The sequence below is a fragment of the Papaver somniferum genome, chromosome 1 (genome assembly GCF_003573695.1).
Source record: "Papaver somniferum cultivar HN1 chromosome 1, ASM357369v1, whole genome shotgun sequence".
NCBI classification, from domain to species: Eukaryota; Viridiplantae; Streptophyta; class Magnoliopsida; order Ranunculales; family Papaveraceae; genus Papaver; species Papaver somniferum.
In genome coordinates, this window is record NC_039358.1 from 61225430 (window position 1) to 61245200 (window position 19771).

General features: G+C 36.4%; 1 protein-coding gene across 1 annotated transcript; it reads right to left on the bottom strand.

The window, feature by feature from the left end:
* Positions 1–1185: 1185 nt before the first annotated feature.
* LOC113321425 (protein ALTERED XYLOGLUCAN 4-like) lies at positions 1186–2745 on the bottom strand. Its single transcript, XM_026569360.1, has 3 exons — positions 2546–2745; positions 2123–2412; positions 1186–1947 (listed from the first exon to the last, which is right to left on the bottom strand). Exons 1-3 carry the CDS (start codon positions 2667–2669, stop codon positions 1186–1188), a joined length of 1176 nt encoding a protein of 391 aa, XP_026425145.1. The 5' UTR covers positions 2670–2745.
* Between the last annotated feature and the right edge of the window lie 17026 nt (positions 2746–19771).

The following is a 19771-nucleotide window of genomic DNA, read 5'->3' on the forward strand; positions in this document are numbered from 1 at the left end:
TTAATATATAGAGGTTATTAGTATATAGAGTATCAATATATGAAGGTTTTACTTTATATTATTACCCTTTAAGTCTTGGTAGGATTGTACATTACTGAATAGGATATGAATTCGACAATCGTCCCACCTTAATGTTCCTCAAAAAAAAAAAAAAAAGAAAAAAAGAAAAAAAACTGTTCACACATCACTCAGATGCATACAAGAGTTAGGTGGTCTATACATGATGAATTCATGATACCTCTTGGAAACTCTAAAATTCTAATCACTGTTCTGTTCTTTTACAAGTTAATGGTTTAAGAGAAGAGGATGGAGGATAAGGATATACCCAAAGATTCAAATGGATATTATTGTTCTTAAAGATGGTGCATGCGTAAGCAAAGTCTCCTACTTGCTACAAATGGAACCTCCCCTGATTAATCAAGAAAATAAATTTGTCATTTACTATCTTTCTTGAGCTCCATGGTTCGCAAGAGGATATTATCTGATTTTCTCATACTAATTGTGGACCATTTCTATATTAAAAAGATGGCATCCGTGGTCCTGCTGCGGCTGCGCCCATGATTGATTTCGTTCACAAAACTCTATATGACCGAGTGCAGGAGATTCCTGCGTCCAGATTTTAAGCACAAAGATACTATTATCTGATGTAACATGCCTTCCAAGTGTTTGATTGGTTAGGAGTAGGAAGAGCGTTTCGGGTTGTTTGACTCCTTGTCAAGCACGAACGAGATAGTCAAACAAGGTCTTAAGACCGGTTGGTATAATTTGCATCACACAAATGCCAAAAAATGGTTTAATCAATATGTCAGGAAACGAACAATGTTATAGTTTGTGATTACACTGCTGACATAAAATGTTACCATATCAAAAAATGCAAAAAAATGATCACTTTTTTCGTGCATTGCGAAGTATGATAACCATGCATTGTTTGCAAAGTCCCGCGAGATTACACCATTGTATGCCCAGATATACACCTCAATGCCAGATTTTGTTTCTATCATATTTTTGCTCACTGGAAAATGAACTATAGAGATTTTTTGTCCAGACTTCCTGGAAAAACAATGAAACAAATTTCTAGTACTAGGACTAGGATCAATTCTAAAACAAATTCAAACTAAAAGGAAAACAAGTAAATGCTATAAATTATAAAAATATAGCAGTTTCTGCCCAATGAATCAGTGAATCCTATACATTTTTCTGCAACACAGCCATAAACAAGTCGTTCCATATATCGATAGGTCCGGGTAAACACCAATGCAGACAATCATGGTGATTCTGACCATATTGATCTTTCCAATTAGGGCCTGGATGTCCATCCGGTCTCATCATCATGGCCCTAGTTATATCTAAAATCTCTACTCTCTTCCCTTCTGTTGTGTTTTTATACTTCTCAAACGCATTCACTTGACTACTCCTCAGTTCCCATTCAGAACTTGCAAAATTAATCTGTTCTTCAGTGTAAGGACTTGTTCTGTTGCAAACCCCTCCACCATGCCAATATCCATTCTCAAAATGTGCAGGCGCAAATGTTCGTACCAGAGTAATTAAATCCTCATTACACTCCTTACAGTCATTAATATATTTAAGCACATATTCAAAGACTTTTCGAACAGCAAATGGAATTCCTAAATCAGGAACATCCGGTTCGTTGCAATATGTACAACCTATTAGTTGACCACCTTCATATAAGTAATTCTTTCGGAAGTACCAGTGAGCAATCGAAATGACAGCATAATCTACACCGGGCAGCTTCTGAGCCCAGTTAACGTCAATCTTGTCCAGGTGTATATGAAGCACATTTGTAGTCGAACCATTTACAATTCCTTTATCTTCCCCAACAACCAAGAAACTTGTCCAGAAGACCGTGAGAGTAAAATCATGTGCAGGAAAGTAAAAGATACGAAATCTATCTTCATAATCCTTATAGATATCTTTCGGAGTTTCGCCCTACAAAGTTCGTATTTGTACCCCAGTTCAGAAAAATAGGACACAAGTGATGCACCTCTTTTGAAAAGTGCACAAGCGGATTGTAGTATGTAATACTGGATCAATGAAACTAGTAAAACAAGTGCAAGACAATTGCAGACGATTAACACGAAGATGAAGCAGTACAACTACTTACTTGTGATAGGAGACAAAGGAGTGATTCCATTTGGTTTCTAGCAACAGAGTCACCAATGAAGGCTAACTTTTTACATAGAACTATCGATAAGAACTTCTTAGCATCAAATCTCTGGAGTTCACAATCATCTGGTTTCCATTTCCAATTCATATAGTCTACATCTTTCCTTCCATTTAGCTGACAGTTCTTGGATTCTGGTATCGTGGAACAGCTCCAATTCGTGTATAATGGTCCGTTGAGCTCAGGAATCGATCGACCCTTAAACAAGTCACACTTCTCATAATCACTCTCTGCACCATATGTAAGAAACAAGAAATTAATCACTGCATAAGTACAACCATATAAAACAGTATAATTCCAAACCAAACATGCATGGCAAATCATATGATAGCAGTATGCATGGCTCACAACTTCACACCATACCTTTTTGGGGGTTAGCGGCAGTAGTTTGACTGATATCGTTCTGATACGGAACTGTATTATTCCTCAACTCCAATTCATCATTATACGTAATGTTCTTCTTCAAAGAATACTTCTGCTTAGACATGACCTTACTGAAAGGGTTTGGATTACAAAAAATGAACACAGTAAAAGCCCAAGTAACAGCGATTACCCACACCAAAAACAATCCTAATCTCCAGATATTCACACCATTGCCTCTCTTAGTACTGTAGTAAGGAAGATTTTCAAATGTAGTGGACTTCGTTATCTCTATTATGCTTCATAAGACAATCGAAGAGAGTAAGAAAGAAATTATATAGATGTAAGCTGGAATGTTGGGATTTATGTGGGCGACTGGTTAGACATTTTTTACTGTTTTAAGTCTGCGCACCAGCTAAGTTGACGATCCTGAATTAGCGGCGGGAGCTTCAGAGAAGTGAGCTCAAGCTTATATTAAACTCACCTACAACTAGATGGGGGTATGTATGTGATCTGATCTACCAGGTGGGCAGATACAAATCACACCAAGATTTGTATTGTTCTACATTATGTTTTTGTGTGAGATAAAATGATATAAATGACTTTAATTGTTTGTTAGCTTATTAACCGGCATAATATCATTCAAACTCTTGATTACTGGAAATGATCCGTTTATTTTGGTCTTTGATTCAACGTCCATGTGAAAGATGTACTTTTGTGGGTCTGTTATATGGTTATTTTCAGTAATGTATTGTTTTTCATTTAAATTTTTTCGTGTTTCGTGAAGTATCGCGGAAAATCAACCAATCAAGAACACAAGAAGTCAAGAAGTGAACATGGTTGGATCGTCCCGCAAACATACATTGTTAACCAGGGACGGGCCTAACTTGGGATGTAGGTGCAATATTATACCAAATTATTATACTATAGCGTCCAAGGATTTTGGTGGAATTATGATTCCCGTGGTGCATTTAGTTTCCTAAATTTTTTGAATTCACATTTTATATGAATTTATTATTCCACCAAATCTCCCGTTTTGAATACCACCTTTCTCCTAAGATTTGCCGGAAAATTTAGAAGGGATTTATGGATCCACTTTTTTTACCTTCAAAGTTATATTTTCTCCCTCTAAACAGTTTCCAAACAATACATGGGATCTAAAACAAGAAAATATTAAGAATTCTAGGAATTTTTACTTAGCTGCCAAACGTACGAGGAATTTACATGATTTTCGGTATTTGTAATCCCGTGGAATTATATATCTCGACATTTAAATAGAAGAAAACAAGATGTTATTAATTTCACTTTACAAGTTACTTGAGTTGGTTAGGGCTAAGAATTGTGGAGGGCTTTTTTTCGGGTTATGGTTAAATTACGACCAAGAGCGGTCAGTACGGGTTCCTTCTGGGCTGGACCGCATAGTTCAACCAAGTTTTGCTAGTGGGTATTTGAGAGGTGCATCACCCACTAGTAAAAAAAAAAATTGTAAACTGGATCTTTGTGATATATGGGTGCTGATGATGAATTTTGACGAGGTTATATTCGTAAAATCACATCGGAAATTATGTATCTCTGACCGACATCAAAATCATAAGAAGTTCATATCTTCATATTCCGTAAGAGAAGTGAATTGCAGTTATGTAACCTCATCAAATGTAATAATATATGATGACAATATTAGGGTTTCCGAAGTAGAACTTTCAATATTCCATGTGTTTTATAGTTAAGCTGAAAGATTCAGCATCTCTTTCTGAATTCGAAATTCATCTATGGTTTCTGAACTTTCCCAGAATAGTATTCGGAACAAATATGATGATTGTTGACTCGCTTACTCCGATTTATGGCTTAAGGCAACGAAATGAATTTTACTGAAACTCACTTAAATGCTCCTAGACAGATTGCGTGCCGGTATGGAGCGATTAATTAATTGAAGAATTCCTAGAAAAAATGCACTAATAAAACCCTAATATTCACTTTCTCCGATTTACGACTTTTCTCAGTTGAGTTCCATGGCATAGTGATGGATATTCACCTTTCGGGAATAAAAGGCACCCGGGTAAAATGCACTGGTGTATTTAGTAATAATACTCAAAGGAGCATTCAAAAATATGGAAGTTGTACCAAAACAGGAAAAGGGTGAGAGATAAAATAATAAAAATAAAGGAAGCCGTTGAGGGTAGGCCCACATGGCTGACCATGTCTCCGGTTTTGGCCGGTCGCCCTCTTTTCCTTTTATTTTATTATTAAAACATTGTTATTATTATGGTTTCTGGAGTTTTGATAAAAAAAAAACTCATAATTTCTATATTTTGTCAAATATTATTCCATGGACCATATGGGCAGCAAAGTAAGTGAGGTTGGATTATCTAATTGATTGACCTACGTACAACCTGTGATATTTCAATTATATAGAAAATATAATGCGGAAAAGAAATAACACAGACACCAGAAGTTTTTTTTAACGAGGAAACCGCAAATGCAGAAAAACCCCGAGACCTAGTCCAGATTTGAACACCACATTGTATTAAGCCGCTACAGACTCTAGCCTACTATAAGTTAACTTCGGAGTGGACGTAGTTGATCCCTAACCAATATCACACTGATTAAGGTAAAGTCGCGTTCCTTATGCCTCCGAATCCCAGCAGGACTCTACGCACTTGATTCCCTTAGCTGATCTCACCCACAACTAAGAGTTGCTACGACCCAAAGTCGAAGACTTGATAAACAAATCTGTCTCACACAGAAAAGTTTATTGAATAGATAAATCTGTCTCCCACAGAAATACCTACAAGTTTTTTGTTCCGTCTTATGATAAATAAAGGTGAACATGAACCAATTGATACACCAGACTTATATTCCCGAAGAACAACCTAGTAATATCAATCACCTCACAATAATCTTAATCGTATGGTAGCGAAACAAGATATTGTGGAATTACAAAGAATGAGACGAAGAGCTTTGTGATTAGTTTTTATCTTATCTATCGGAGATTAAATCTCGTGGAAATCTTAGAGAAGTTCGTACCCAATACGATAGAGCAAAGTAAGATCAGAACACGCAACTACATAGAAAATAGTTGGGTCTGGCGTCAAAATCCCAATGAAGTCTTCAAGTCGTTAACCTATAATGGTTTTAGAAAAAACCTAGGTTAAAGAAGAATCGAATCTAGTCGCAACTAGTATCACACAGGAGGTGTGGGGATTAGGTTTCCCAGTTGCTAGAGTTCTCCCTATATGGTCTTCAAATTAGGGTTTGCAATCAATGTTACCTTGGTAACAAAGCATTCAATATTCACCGGTAGATGAAAACCTGATTAGATTCAAGCTAATATCTTTCAACCGTTAGATTGTCTTAGCTTGTTACACACATGTGAAATGTACCTTCATTTAGATACAAGTAACCGTACCTAAACGTGTACACTTAGTTGGCTCAACAATAGTTAACCGAAGTTAGCCATATGAATACTTTCATATCAACCTTGTTCATAAAATCACAACTAGTTCAAATGACTCAAATGAAACTAGTTATAGAGTTGTTCAATTGTTTATATTCTCATAGAAGTATACAAGACATAATTGAAGCAAAATCGGTTTCGATTCACTCGAATCAATTTATGAACATTATAGCCACGGTTTGCAAACATTGCATTCTTTATTATATAATGTATTTGTTCATGAGTATGTAAACATACTTAACCGATTTTAGAACTTATCCCACTCAGGTATGCATACGGGTACGCATACCTAAGTTCCCGGACTTGGTCTTTTTCGCCAGTATGTAAATGGGTACGCATACTGTCGTTCATGACCGAACTCAGTTAAAATTAGTACGCATACGAGTATGCATTCTATAGTTCCCCGAATTCAACTGTTGAATCAGTACGCATACGGGTATGCATACTAAATTCCCGGATTTGGGATATACTTGCAACAGTTAGCATAAAAGTACGCATACTGTGCTATATCCAATCAAAGGTTAATTGTCTTAAACACCATTTTAATCATTGAAACATTCTTGGAAGATGATAATAGCTGTCTCACACAAACTATTAGCTTCAAAGCAATTTTCAAGTGATCAACTGATCAATACGAAACATTCCGAGTCTACATCAAATGACTGTCTCACACAAATCATATAAGATGTTACCAGGCGATTTTCACATATCATCTTTTGACTTTCGTCAAGAATAAAAGATGAACTTGGTTAAAGCAAAAGCTTACCAACACATATTTCGAGAAAGATATAAGCGAGTTAAACTCAGGTCGAAATATCAAATGTGTATAATATAAAGTATATATAGCTATAAGACTTTTGTGTCAATAGGAGATAGAATAGAAACATACTTCTAAGTGATAGATGAGTTCAAGTCTCCACATACCTTTTGTTGATGAAGTTCCACAAGATCTCCTTAGTAGTTCTTCGTCTTCAATCGATGAATACCGTGAAGTCTAAAGCTCAACTATACATTCTATCCTAATCCGAGACATAGCTATAAGTAGACTAGAAATCAATACTTATAGTTTTGACAACTAAACTTGACAAACAAGCTTGAGATAGCAGTGCTTGCGATTTCGACCGAGCAGTGCTCTAACAATCTCTCCGTTTGTCAATTTTAGTGACAAAACTATCAATACATATGGATTACAAAATAAATAAACTTTGTAGCTTCTCATTCAAATGCTTGATTTCCTTGGTTCTTCAACATTACTCGAAATCTTCGTCACTTCCAAGTACTCCAGTGATTCTGAACGTGTTCAACTTAGCATCATAGTTGTTGAAGATCCATAGTCATAACAGTAAGAAAACAATTGTTCTCAATTATTGTTATACAGTGTCATAGTATTATTACACAACATCAAAGTTCAATTGTATCACAATTTTGACAATAATACTACAGTGATATGTATCACTCCCCCTTAGTCAATACTTCATCTCATAATGAAAACCACTCCCCCTCACATAATGATCCGTAAACCATATGTATATGTGGTGTGATCTAAAAAATAATTCTTTCCCTTTTTGTCAATATAAATTGGCAAAGGTATGAAAACTAGCGGGATCATAATGAAATTCTCAAAGAGATACTTCATGACTAAAAGAGAACATATCAACTTTGTTTCGATGATTTCACATTGTCGAAGCTTAGTGTATTCATCAAGGAGTTTATGAAGATGCAAGATAACTCCTATAATATTTCACAACCGCATTTCCCATAAAGATTTGGCAATTAAGAAAAGTTCAATTAAGAACTCTCCCCCATAAAATTTCATTCCCGAAAGAACAACAAGAGCGACCTTAATTTTGCAAGAAAAGAAGGATTTCTTTGGACATTAACAAATCACATGAAACATGAATTTGTATCCAGAAAACTCAATTAAATTAACCACAAAGAAACCTCAATGATTAATTTAATCGGAAATGTTCAACATAAGATAACTTACGGAGCCATACAGGACTTTCACATAGAAGTGGATCAGGGAAAGATCAATATTGTGGAATATTCAAAGATTCATTCTCTTTTTCATCAATATTTGCATAATGATATCATAGACTTAATCTTTGCAATTCAAAATTTCATTCTATTTTCCATCAATGTTTACATAATGACACAAAAGACTTAACTTTTGACATATATGGGACAATCATAGTTCACGGACGTAAACAAACATATCCCATAATATTATCGTTGCAATATATAAAACCAATAAAGGTTATTGCAAAATCATCTTCCAAATAAACTTTAGAATTTAAATAAATACATCTAAAACATTGCAAGATGAAAAACGTTGGCAATAGTTATGTGTAATCACAATAGATGCTATTCTGAACCCTAATTATCCTTCTTAAAACACAAGAATAAATTCTCATAAGAAGTTTCCTAGACATAATCAAGTTTCTTTGATAACTTCATACCTTTAGAAGGCTCCCTCATAAAAGGTATCACTGATATCCTTGATTCTTTTGACCGTGGAAACTCCATGTTCATGGGTTAGAATATTGACTTTTCGATCAACAATTTGGGCAAGATGCGTAGCTCTGATGCAGTCCACGATGAGTTTCTTCTGATTCCGTATCAATATATTTTGATTTTCAAGGATTTTGGTCTGACCATCGATGAGATGATTTATTTGCAGTTGAAGATTTGAAAATTCGACCTTTGAATCATTTTGAAAAAGAATTAAATCTTTGACAGATTACCCATCCAGGAGTTGTACTCTTTCCTTGCAATCATCTTTTTCAAGACAAGTTCTTGAACTGAATCACATCCTTTAATGTCTTCTTCGATCTCAAGATTCACCACTTTCTGAGGTCTTGAAGAGTTCTCCATTTTTTCCTTTTATTAGGAAAGGAAAAAGAATATAATATATATATATATGTTTATGAACAAGAGAAGGACACCCTTTTTATGGAAACCCTAAAAAATCCCAAGTAAGACACAGATGTTCGTGGACCAGTTATGGAAGGTTGATGGATCAAGACAAGATCCGTAAATAAGGAAATACTCTATGTTTTCAGATATCTCTTACCTTCATAGCTCAAAAAGATTTAATCAGAGCATATGAAAGAGATAAACTAGTTACTAGGAGTCAAGATATGACTCAACATTCACAAAAGAAGAAAACAACAAAATCAAACACAAGACAGATGGTAACCTACAATAGACTTGAGCATCTCGCAAATGTCATCCTTGCAACTCTCAAGTTAGATACAAGGATGAAATTACCTAGAGCTAGGTAGCTAAGTGAGATGTAATCCCACCATCATTATTGAGAGATGAGGTGTAAATACCATCTGAATGTTTGAGCCTTGTATTCCTTACCTTCCTTCGGTTGTTTCTTATCCCGGAGGAATAACAAATAAACCTTTTTGAGCATCCATTAGAAGGATTTTTCTGAGGACTAAATCTAGGAACTCTAGAGATTGGTTCCAGAGGGTCATAATTTAGATAATTCCATTTTCTGGACTTAGGTCTACCAGACTTATTCTCATTAGCACTGGGAATGTGTACATTTGTAGCGCAAAAATTATCACCATTAAGAGGGACACAATTCCTGTAGGGATTCCTAGAAGACTGACTTTGGAAACCTTGTGTATGAGAATTCTGGTTTTCTGCAGGAATGAAAACCTTTGTAGATGTCGTCAGACAATTCACTCTGTCAACAACAAAAAGAAGTAGATTTTGAAGATCATAAATCTGTTTCTTTCTAGCAAAACAATGTGAATCATAATGATTTATTTTCCCGCAGAAGTAACAGGTTCGTGGAAGAGAGACATCGGAAGGAACCTGTTTTAAACTCATAGCCATATTGGAAGACTGCAAGTTACGTAAACATTTCTTAGCAGTGCTTCCGTTACATTAATTTTCTTCATGTAATGTAATCCCTCATGAGAATTAGAGAATGACACATAATAAGATTTGCTCATTAAGACAGAGTTTTCCATTTTCAAGGAGTTGCACTGTTACTGGGCTAGAAGAAGAGATGCGACCAGTTTCTCTTTTTCAACACGAATGTTGTTCAGATCTGATGAATGAGTCTCGATCAAACGTTTTTCTCTAATTGAATCTTCTTTAACACTATCTTTAAGAACACTAATTTTTTCACGTTGTAGGGTAGTTCCTTGAACAAGTTTTTCGATATTATTATAGAAAGACTCAACAATATTGTAGAGTTATTTTTCTCGACCAAAAGACTTCTCGAGTTCATCAATGAGCTGGGCATGTTTTTCTTCAAGAGACTTTATTTTAGAATCTTGAAAATCAATAATCTCAGTAGAATTTTTTTAATATTCTGCTGAGTTCCATTTCAGCTTCTGACATAGTGTCAATTGTCTCATCAGAGCGAATGTTATCAGAATCTGATAGCAAAAATTTTCTACCTCGGGATTCAGAAAAATCATCTAACGAGTTATCCTTTGAGGTAATCCCAAGACATTTGGCATAATCAAAAACTTTGGAAGACATTTTTTATGTGCGTAAAAGTGAGACAGTATATCCACAGAAATCAAATTGCTACAAACACAGATTTATGAGGTCTTGAACGTGTTTGCCTGCTCTGACACCAATTAAAAAAACGGGAGGGATAACAACCACACCCAATATTTTTAGTTTAGGAAATCTGTATGGACTAACTCCAATATATTTCCAAGACAATCAACTAGACAGTCAGACTCAATCAAGGAAAATATATCCAAGAGTTATATCTCTGTTTCTCAAATCAATCTGCAATCGAACAGATAGGAATATGTGAGCCAGATCAATATGAGAAATAACTTGAATGGTACCAAAAACCAATGTTCAAGTGTCAATCAATTTATCAACAACCAAAGGTTGGATTATCCAATTGATTGAACTACACACAACCTGTGATATTTCAATTATATAGAAAATATAATGCGAAAAAGAAATAACAAGACACCAGAAGTTTTGTTAATGAGGAAACCGCAAATGAAGAAAAACCCCGGGACCTAGTCCAGATTTGAACACCACACTGTATTAAGCCGCTATAGACTCTAGCCTACTACAAGTTAATTTTGGACTGGAATGTAGTTGAGCCCTAACCAATCTTACACTGATCAAGGTACAGTCGCGTTCCTTACGCCTCTGAATCCCAGCAGGACTCTATGCCCTTGATTCCCTTAGCTGATCTCGCCCACAAGTAAGAGTTTTTACGACCAAAGTCGAAGACTTGATAAACAAATCTGTCTCACACAGAAAAGTCTATTGAATAGATAAATCTGTCTCCCACAGAAATACCTACGAGTTTTTTGTTCCGTCTTTTGATAAATAAAGGTGAACATGAACCAATTGATACACTGGAATTATATTCCCGAAGAACAGCCTAGTAATATCAATCACCCACAATAATCTTAACCATATGGTAGCGAAACAAGATATTGTGGAATCACAAAGAATGAGACGAAGAGCTTTGTGATTACTTTTTATCTTACCTATCGGAGATTAAATCTCGATCAAATCTTAGAGAAGATAGTACTCAATACGATAGAAAAAAGTAAGATCAGAACACGCAATTATAGAGTAAATAGTTGGGTCTGGCTTCAGAATCCCAATGAAGTCTTCAAGTCGTTAACCTATAATGGTTTTAGAAAAACCCTAGGTTAAAAGAGAATCGACTCTAGTCGCAACTAGTATCACACAGGAGTTGCGGGGATTAGGTTTCCCGGTTGCTAGAGTTCTCCCTTATATAGTCTTCAAATCAGGGTTTGCAATTAATGTTACCTTGGTAAAAAAGCACTCAATATTCACCGTTAGATGAAAACCTTATTAGATTCAAGCTAATATCTTTTAATTGTTAGATTATCTTATCTTTTTACACACATGTGAAATGTACCTTCATTTAGATATGGGTAACCGTACCTAAACGTGTACACTTAGTTGGCTCAATAATAGTTAACCGAAGTTAGCCATATGAACACTTTCATATCAACCTTGTTCATCTTAATCACAACTAGTTCAAATGACTCAAATGAAACTGGTTATATAGTTGTTCAATTATTTATATTCTCATAGAAGTATACAAGACACAACTGAAGCAAAATCGGTTTTGATTCACTCGAATCAATTTATGAACATTATAGACACATTTGCAAAGATTGCATTCCTTATTATATAAATGTATTTGTTCATGAGTATGTAAACATACTTAACCGATTTTAGAACTTAACCCACTCAGGTATGCAAATGGGTACGCATACCTAAGTCCTCGGACTTGGTCTTTTTCGCCAGTATGTAAATGGGTACGCATACTGTCGTTCATGACCGAACTCAGTTAAAATCAGTGCGCATACGAGTATGCATATTATAGTTCTCCGAACTCAACTGTTGAATCAATACGCATATAGTTATACATACTAAATTCCCGGACTTCGGATATACTTGCAACTGTTAGCATATAAGTACGCATACTATGCTATATCCAATCAAAGGTTAGTTGTCCTATACTCCATTTTAATCATTGAAACATTCTTGGAAGACGAGAATAGCTGTCTGACACAAACTATTAGCTTCAAAGAATTTTTCAAGTGATCACCTGATCAATACGAAACATTCCGAGTCTACATCAAATGACAGTCTCACACAAATCATATAAGATGTTACCAGGCGATTTTCACATGATCATCTTTTGACTTTCGTCAAGAATAAAAGATGAACTTGGTTAAAGAAAAAGCTTACTAACACATATTTAGGGAAAGATATAAGCGAGTTAAGCTCAGATCGAAATATCAAATGTGTATAATATAAAGTATATATAGCTATACGACTTTTGTCTCAATAAGAGATAGAATAGAAACATACTTCTGAGTGATAGATGAGTTCAAGTCTCCACATACCTTTTGTTGATGAAGTTCCACAAGATCTCCTTAGTAGTTCTTCGTCTTCAATCGATGAATGCCGTGAAGTCTAAAGCTCAACTACACATTCTATCCTAATCAGAGACATAGCTATAAGTAGACTAGAAATCAAGACTTATAGTTTTGACAACTAAAATTGACAAACAAGCTTGAGATAGCAACGCTTGAGAGTTTGACCGAGCAGTGCTATAACAACACCAGCTAAGAGTTGCTTCAACTCAATTGAAGACTTTAAACCAAATATGCCTCCCACAGATTAAGCGTATAATTGATTTCCTGATTTACGATCTAAACGGATGATCAGATCAAACAAAAGATCACGGTGATGACAATTGATATCAACTTAGACAAAAGTCTGGATATCCTCAAAATCTGGACTTATGCAACCCGAAGTGCATCCTAGATTATTATTTACCTCACAAGTATAAAACTTGTGGAATCAACAAAGTATGAGACAAAGAGACTTTGTTGATTACTATATATCTTGATTGATTGAGTAAGGCTCTACAAACAATCAATATCAGGATATTCAAGTTATCAAAATAAAAGATATCTGGACCTGGATTCACGAATCCCAATGAAGTCTTTGAATTCGATAAACCCTAAAAGGGTTTCTGGACATGACAACTCTAGATACAAGTAGGACACACCAAAAAGTAGTGTTAGGATTCAAAGATCCCAGTTGTCAAGAGTTCCCCTTGTATAGACTACAAAGCCTAGGTTTCTTTAGGTTTAAGCTAAGATAGCTTTGCAACTTAGGAAACAATATCCACATGTAGATGGGGAAAAACGATTTGCTGGTTTTTTAGGGAATGGAGAGACGACCATGTGGACGGAGGCTCCTCAACCGATAAAACTTCCTAACCTCAAACAGATGCACTGCACGTGATTGCTTTTGAGTTCGAGAGATCAATCTGTAGGACTCTGGCCTAAACCAAGACAATAGCCGTTCTAGAGTCAATTCGATCACAAAGAGGGAAGAGGGTTGATCTGTAGGAGGGAAGCTGAGAAGTGTGTGAGATCAATGATGATCAAGGATTGTGAATGTGTTTAAGGTTTCTGCAAGTTTTCTGTGAACTGTTGAGTTCGAATAAGTTCTGGTCGATTGATTGAATTTTTGAGAGTGATTGCTCGGATCATAATTCTTTTGTTGTTCAATCTGGATTCAGAGACTTATTTATATTGCTATAATAGTAGACACATTTATGTCCTGTAAGTGTGACGGTTGCACGAGTGAAAGAGTGGGAAAGTGGGAAATCACGGTTTAACAAGTTCCAGGTCGTGCAGAGACTTGGTTGATTGTTCACCCACTACTTTGCTAACTCCCTCAATTGCTTTCACGACTTACTCACATTTCTCATCGTGGATGAACACACGTGATGTAGGACGCCAGACCAAAACCCTAATTAATATCCCCCATGTGACGTGATTGATTTCTCACGAACATGGAGTCTGCAAAGCAGACATGTATTTGATTAGTCAGTCGTTGACTTGATTAGACGATGAGTCTAAGCATTGTTCAGTCGAGCATGATTGCTGAACGCTCTAGGATTCATGAATTGAACATGTATGATGGGACGTATAGTTATCAGATGAATGATGTTGTTAATTGAATCAACATAATGAATATTGATAGTCTGAGCAAATATTGCTCGTATGATGTATTACTGAATATTGATGGTTGAATCAATATTCGAGCATCTGAGCAAGTATTGCTCATTCGATAAATTACTGAATATTGATAGTTGAATCAATATTCGAGCATCTGAGCAAGTATTGCTCATTCGATAAATTACTGAATATTGATGGTGAATCAATATTCAAGTATCTGAGCAAGTATTGCTCATTTGATGAAATATCGGTAACGTGACCAAATAAAATATTAATTAAAATATTGGTAGCTGGACAGAATATTATATATTTAACCCAGATGTTGATTGTTGGATCAACATAAAATTATTAGTGTTTGCTCAGAACTATGATTTGCAGAGCATTTGTTCGAAACCCTAATTTTGATCCATTGCTAATCAATTGATGGTTTACTGAAATTAAGTCACTGAGTGAAGGAGGGACCGGCTACATGGGATGATGACCGACCATGTAACACCTAAGTGCTCGAGTGAGCATGCACCAAAGTCCTTTGTTGACCAGTTGGTGAAAGAATGATCAAATGATGGTTTAATCATTTATTAAAATAGTGCTCGTGTGAGCGTTAGGTAGTAAAACCTAGTTATGGGAGATGAGGGACCGACCAAGGGGTCATGGGTCCGGCCTTTGGTGGTCGTGGGACCAGATGATGGTCGATTTAGCGAGTTCCAAGTTGGTTGGAGAGAGTTTGGACCCAATATGAACAATTGAGAGATAATTAGGTCAAAATTATAAAAGGGTGTGGGACCGGCTCCTTGCAATCCTAAGGGATGACCCTGGTCGGTCAAGGTGGCATGTCCGTGTCACCATACTACCCGTGTCGTAGTCCTGAGAGTTTTGGTATTTTCTGGTGCACGTTTGAGCAATATTTTGTATTTTCAGAAGAGTTTGATCTTGACTGAAACTCTCAATTTTGCTCGAATGAGCAAGTAGAACTTTGCTCATGCGACCGATATTTTGAGAATATTAAAATAATAATATTTTAATATTTGACGAAGCCTAGTCGGTAATGTGACCATTTGACTTTTTGGCTTTTTCATGGTTTGAGCAATATTTGAGAAAATATTGAAAAACTAGGTTTTCGCTCAAACGATGGAGTTCCGAAATATGAAGGAAATAATAATCTGAGAAAATAAGGGATTATAAGGTGTGGGACCGGCCACGGCTAGGGCATGACCAGCTGGCTAGGTTGTCCGGTCCAGTGACACCTTTCCCTATTTTCATTTGATGAAATTATGGAGAAACTAAGAGTTTCTCTCAAACGAGGGAGTTTGCTCAAATGTAGGAGTCTTCATGAGATGAGGGAAATAATATATTAAAATAAAATAAAATTACAGAAGAGGGGGACCGGCCGGCCGGTGGGCCCGGTCCCACGCCTCTTGTTTATTTTATTTAATATCATTTTCCTTCATAAGTTCCTCGTTTGTCCATATTTTTGAATGCTCGTTCGTGCGTTCGAGTGCTCGTTCGTGCATTAGTGTTAAGTACACTTGCACCATTTTCTCGGGGCTTACTCAGTGAGGGCCCAGATGCCCGATTGTTGAATATTTATTACTAATTAATGAAATTCAATTGAGAATGATTCATGAAACGGAGTAATAAAATGAGTTGAGTATTTTTGTATAGATACAACTAATTAACAAGACAAAGATGATAAAATATGGTGTAAACACCGCCCGAATCGAAGATTCAGGCCAAATCTTGCTTAAGAAGCGCAACCAGCAAAACCAATTTCATTAACTTTCAATTATTTGGAGAAGATAAGCTTCTCTTACACCTTTATGTCCAATGATAATACCTAAAGAATACGCAATGGATCACAGACGCGTGTCTACTAATCAACAGACGATAAATAAAATACTAAGACACTTTACTTCCTAGATTAGGGCAGCCAAAATGGTGGCCCGTACATCAAAAGAGAGAATAAGGAAAGAGCCGTTAGGCCGTAGTATGCAACATTGCCTCTCCCTGAAGAAGACCCTTGTCCTCAAGGTTAAATCTAGGATATTGAGCTTTGATATTTGAGACGGCTTCCGTAGTGGCCTCCTCTGCTGAAGAGTGTGTCCTTTGGATCAATACTTGGCGTACCTTCTGCTGGCCAATGAGCACAGTGCGTGACTGTAACACCTTTTCAGGTAACATAGTGACAGTTCCAGAAAGATCCTGTAAGGACTCTCAAAGCTCGTCAATGCTATTTGAGTGGTCTAGCGATGATCAAGAGACGACTAAGCCGCTAATGACTCGATTAATTATATATGAATCTTAATTAATAGAACAATAATTTATATACGAATCTAGTGTCATTAGATAGATCTTGAAAAGTTGTGCGGAATGGTCTACTCGAGCATGTCATTCGGACGCCGACGAAGAACAGTTCGTGGAAGTCAAGCCGACCTGGCTGCCCGTATCATTTTGTCCGAGTGCCTTTAGTATTTTTGGCAGTCTTAACCCCAATCGAGAGGATAAACTCTCATTGCTCTTCTTTCTTCTTCAATCTTCTTCTCTTCTTCTTTTCTGTTTCTTCTCCGGCTCTTTTTCTCTGTTCTTCGCCCCTGATGATCTTCGGTGTGATTCGATCGAGAAAGTCATTTGATGTGGTATTACAAATGATGCCAAGGATGGTGTGGTTATGTTTTATGAAGAAGGGCAATTGAAAACTGTTACAGGTTCGTGATAAATTCGAGAAGATCGAATTAGGGTTTGAGTTGAGTTTGATAGGTGAATTGGGTTGTTAATGGATGATGAAGAGAAGGGTTGTTGTTGAATTGACGAGGTGAAGCTTTTCTGGTGTTGAATCAAAAAGTTAAGGTAAATCAGAAACTCTAAATTAGGGTTCCTTGAATTGTTTGAGTAATTCATTTTAGTTTGTGTTTAATTTCGTAAATCTTTGATGGGTTTACTCTTAATTGAAGTAGAGTCTCAAATTAGGGTTTTGCATTCTTTTTGGGAATCAGTTGTTTGGGTCTGTGAAGAAAGAAATTCGGTTATAGGGAACTGATGAAGATAATTGTATTTGGTGCTGGTGGTGTTGAGGTTACATGGAGTTTGTGAATTATGAATTGTTGTTAGTGGTGGTGGTTTAGTAAAACACATGATTTGGAGATGGTGTTGAAAACTAAATTGGCTGCTGGTGCAGAACATGGCAGAGTAGTGGATATTGAACTGGTGGAGGTGTAGAGGTCTTGTTAGGTGCAGTTGCAGATGAAGTTTGGGTTGTAGTTGGAATCAGATCAAGAACAAGTTATAATGTTGGAATGGTTGTATGGATGCATTATAAGTTCAATGGACTGGATAGTGATTGTAATTGAGAGCTCCAGAGTTGCAGTTGCGGTTTAGTACTGTTAGTAGTTTAAATGAGTTTAACTGCAATTGGGAAGATATGGGAGTAAATGATGATGTTGTTGGTGGTCTGTTGTTGAACTGGTGATGCTTATGAAGCTCAGAGTTTAGTTGATATGGAACTAGTTATTTAGGATTGTTGGCTTGTAAATTAGATTGATGTTGAAGAGGTATAACTGGTGGTGAAGTTTATCTGCAGAATTGAAGTAGAAGAGAATGGTTTTGTGTTACTGAAATTGCAGGGAAGATGTAACTGGTGGGGTGTGGATTAGAGAAAAGAACAATAAGGATGTCTGGGTTGTGTCAGTAGAGGAATAGGGTTGTTGTTGTTGTGACAGTTATGGCAGTGATGGAGATTCAAGTTGAGTGTTGAAGGTTAAGGGGGTGTGCAAGATTGAGATGATGTTAAGGTTGTAACTTCTGAAATGGTAGTGGAATTGTTGAACTAAAGGGATTGAAGATAGTGGCAATATTGATATTGAGATACGAAGATGGCTGAACTATGGTGCTGTAGTGAACTGTATTATTTGCAGTTAATGGATGCTATGTGTGTTGAGCTGAACTTATAGATGTAATGAAGTTGTTGTTCATGGAGTCATGGAAATATAGTATTTGAGTTGAATCAATGAAGAGATGATTAAACTATGTATCTTGGCAAGAGAAGTTAGAACTGCATCATTTGAGTCTTGTTCTGTTTTTGTGTTGCATTAGAAATATGCCTGTTAGTCATCCCAGTCGGTCTAGCTGACTTATCTGACTTAGATCATCTGACTGAGTTGAATCAGTCTAACCCAGATTCGGCTCAGAGATCTGACCAGTTGACCATTTGACTGTTGACCTAACATTTGACTGACGTTAACTGTTAATTGACCCTATTGACTGGTAGTGACCGTTAGTTGACCCAGTTAGGCCAGGCCTTGTGTTAATGGGCCGGTTTAATGGACTTGGGTTTAAGACTAGTTTTGCTAAATCGATGATTTGGACCCTTTATGGTCCGAATCAGCTTCCGGTTCATTCTACAAAGTTGTAGATATTCATAAGACTTGACTAATGGATTACAGAATTGATCTATCGGATTAGTAAACTCTTAGTTATGCTATGGATGGAGAATGAGTTATCATAAATGGGTTTACAACCATTCGATAGACTTATTATGAAACTTGTATGAGCCTTTTGGCTAAACTCTTAGAGTGCTTGTGTGATTAACAATTGGTCTTATTAACAACGATCGACCTAAAGGATGACGAAGTGGATTGTGGATTTCAGGGTAGACATGGTTGCCTTCAAAACATGTGGGAACTCTGTAACCTTCTTGTAATCATTAAGCTTTCTCTTATCTGCAAGCATGATGAGTCTTTACTATTTGAGTGCATGATAGCGTATGCTGTGATGTTCTATTTCCCGTATCTTGAGTATGACGTATATGTTGTATCTGTATGTACGGTGTTGCTATGATGTGTTGTGTTTTATATGCATTGTGAGATTTTCCTGCGAGGAGTGTCTGTGTTTCCTCACGGCTCTTAGCTAAGTTAAGTAAGGCGGTAATTCATCCGTCGACAATATTATTTAGTAGGGCGGTAATTCATCCGTTTTAATATTACTGCTTATTAATATAGTAGGGCGGTAACTCATCCGTTTGAATAGTATCCTAGTAGGGCGGTAATTCATCCGTTATGATATTATATATACTATTTTATTTGAGGGAAATCACTCGTGTGCATATTATGCTTGTTTGACTAACTTTCTGGTCTTGATGGTAATATTCTAAATCATGGTTTGTATGGGCACTGTGTGTGGACGATGTTATTATTATTGATTAGGGTTTCTCTTGCGTCGTCTTCTCCAATGAGTTTGGCGAGGTTAGAGTGACAC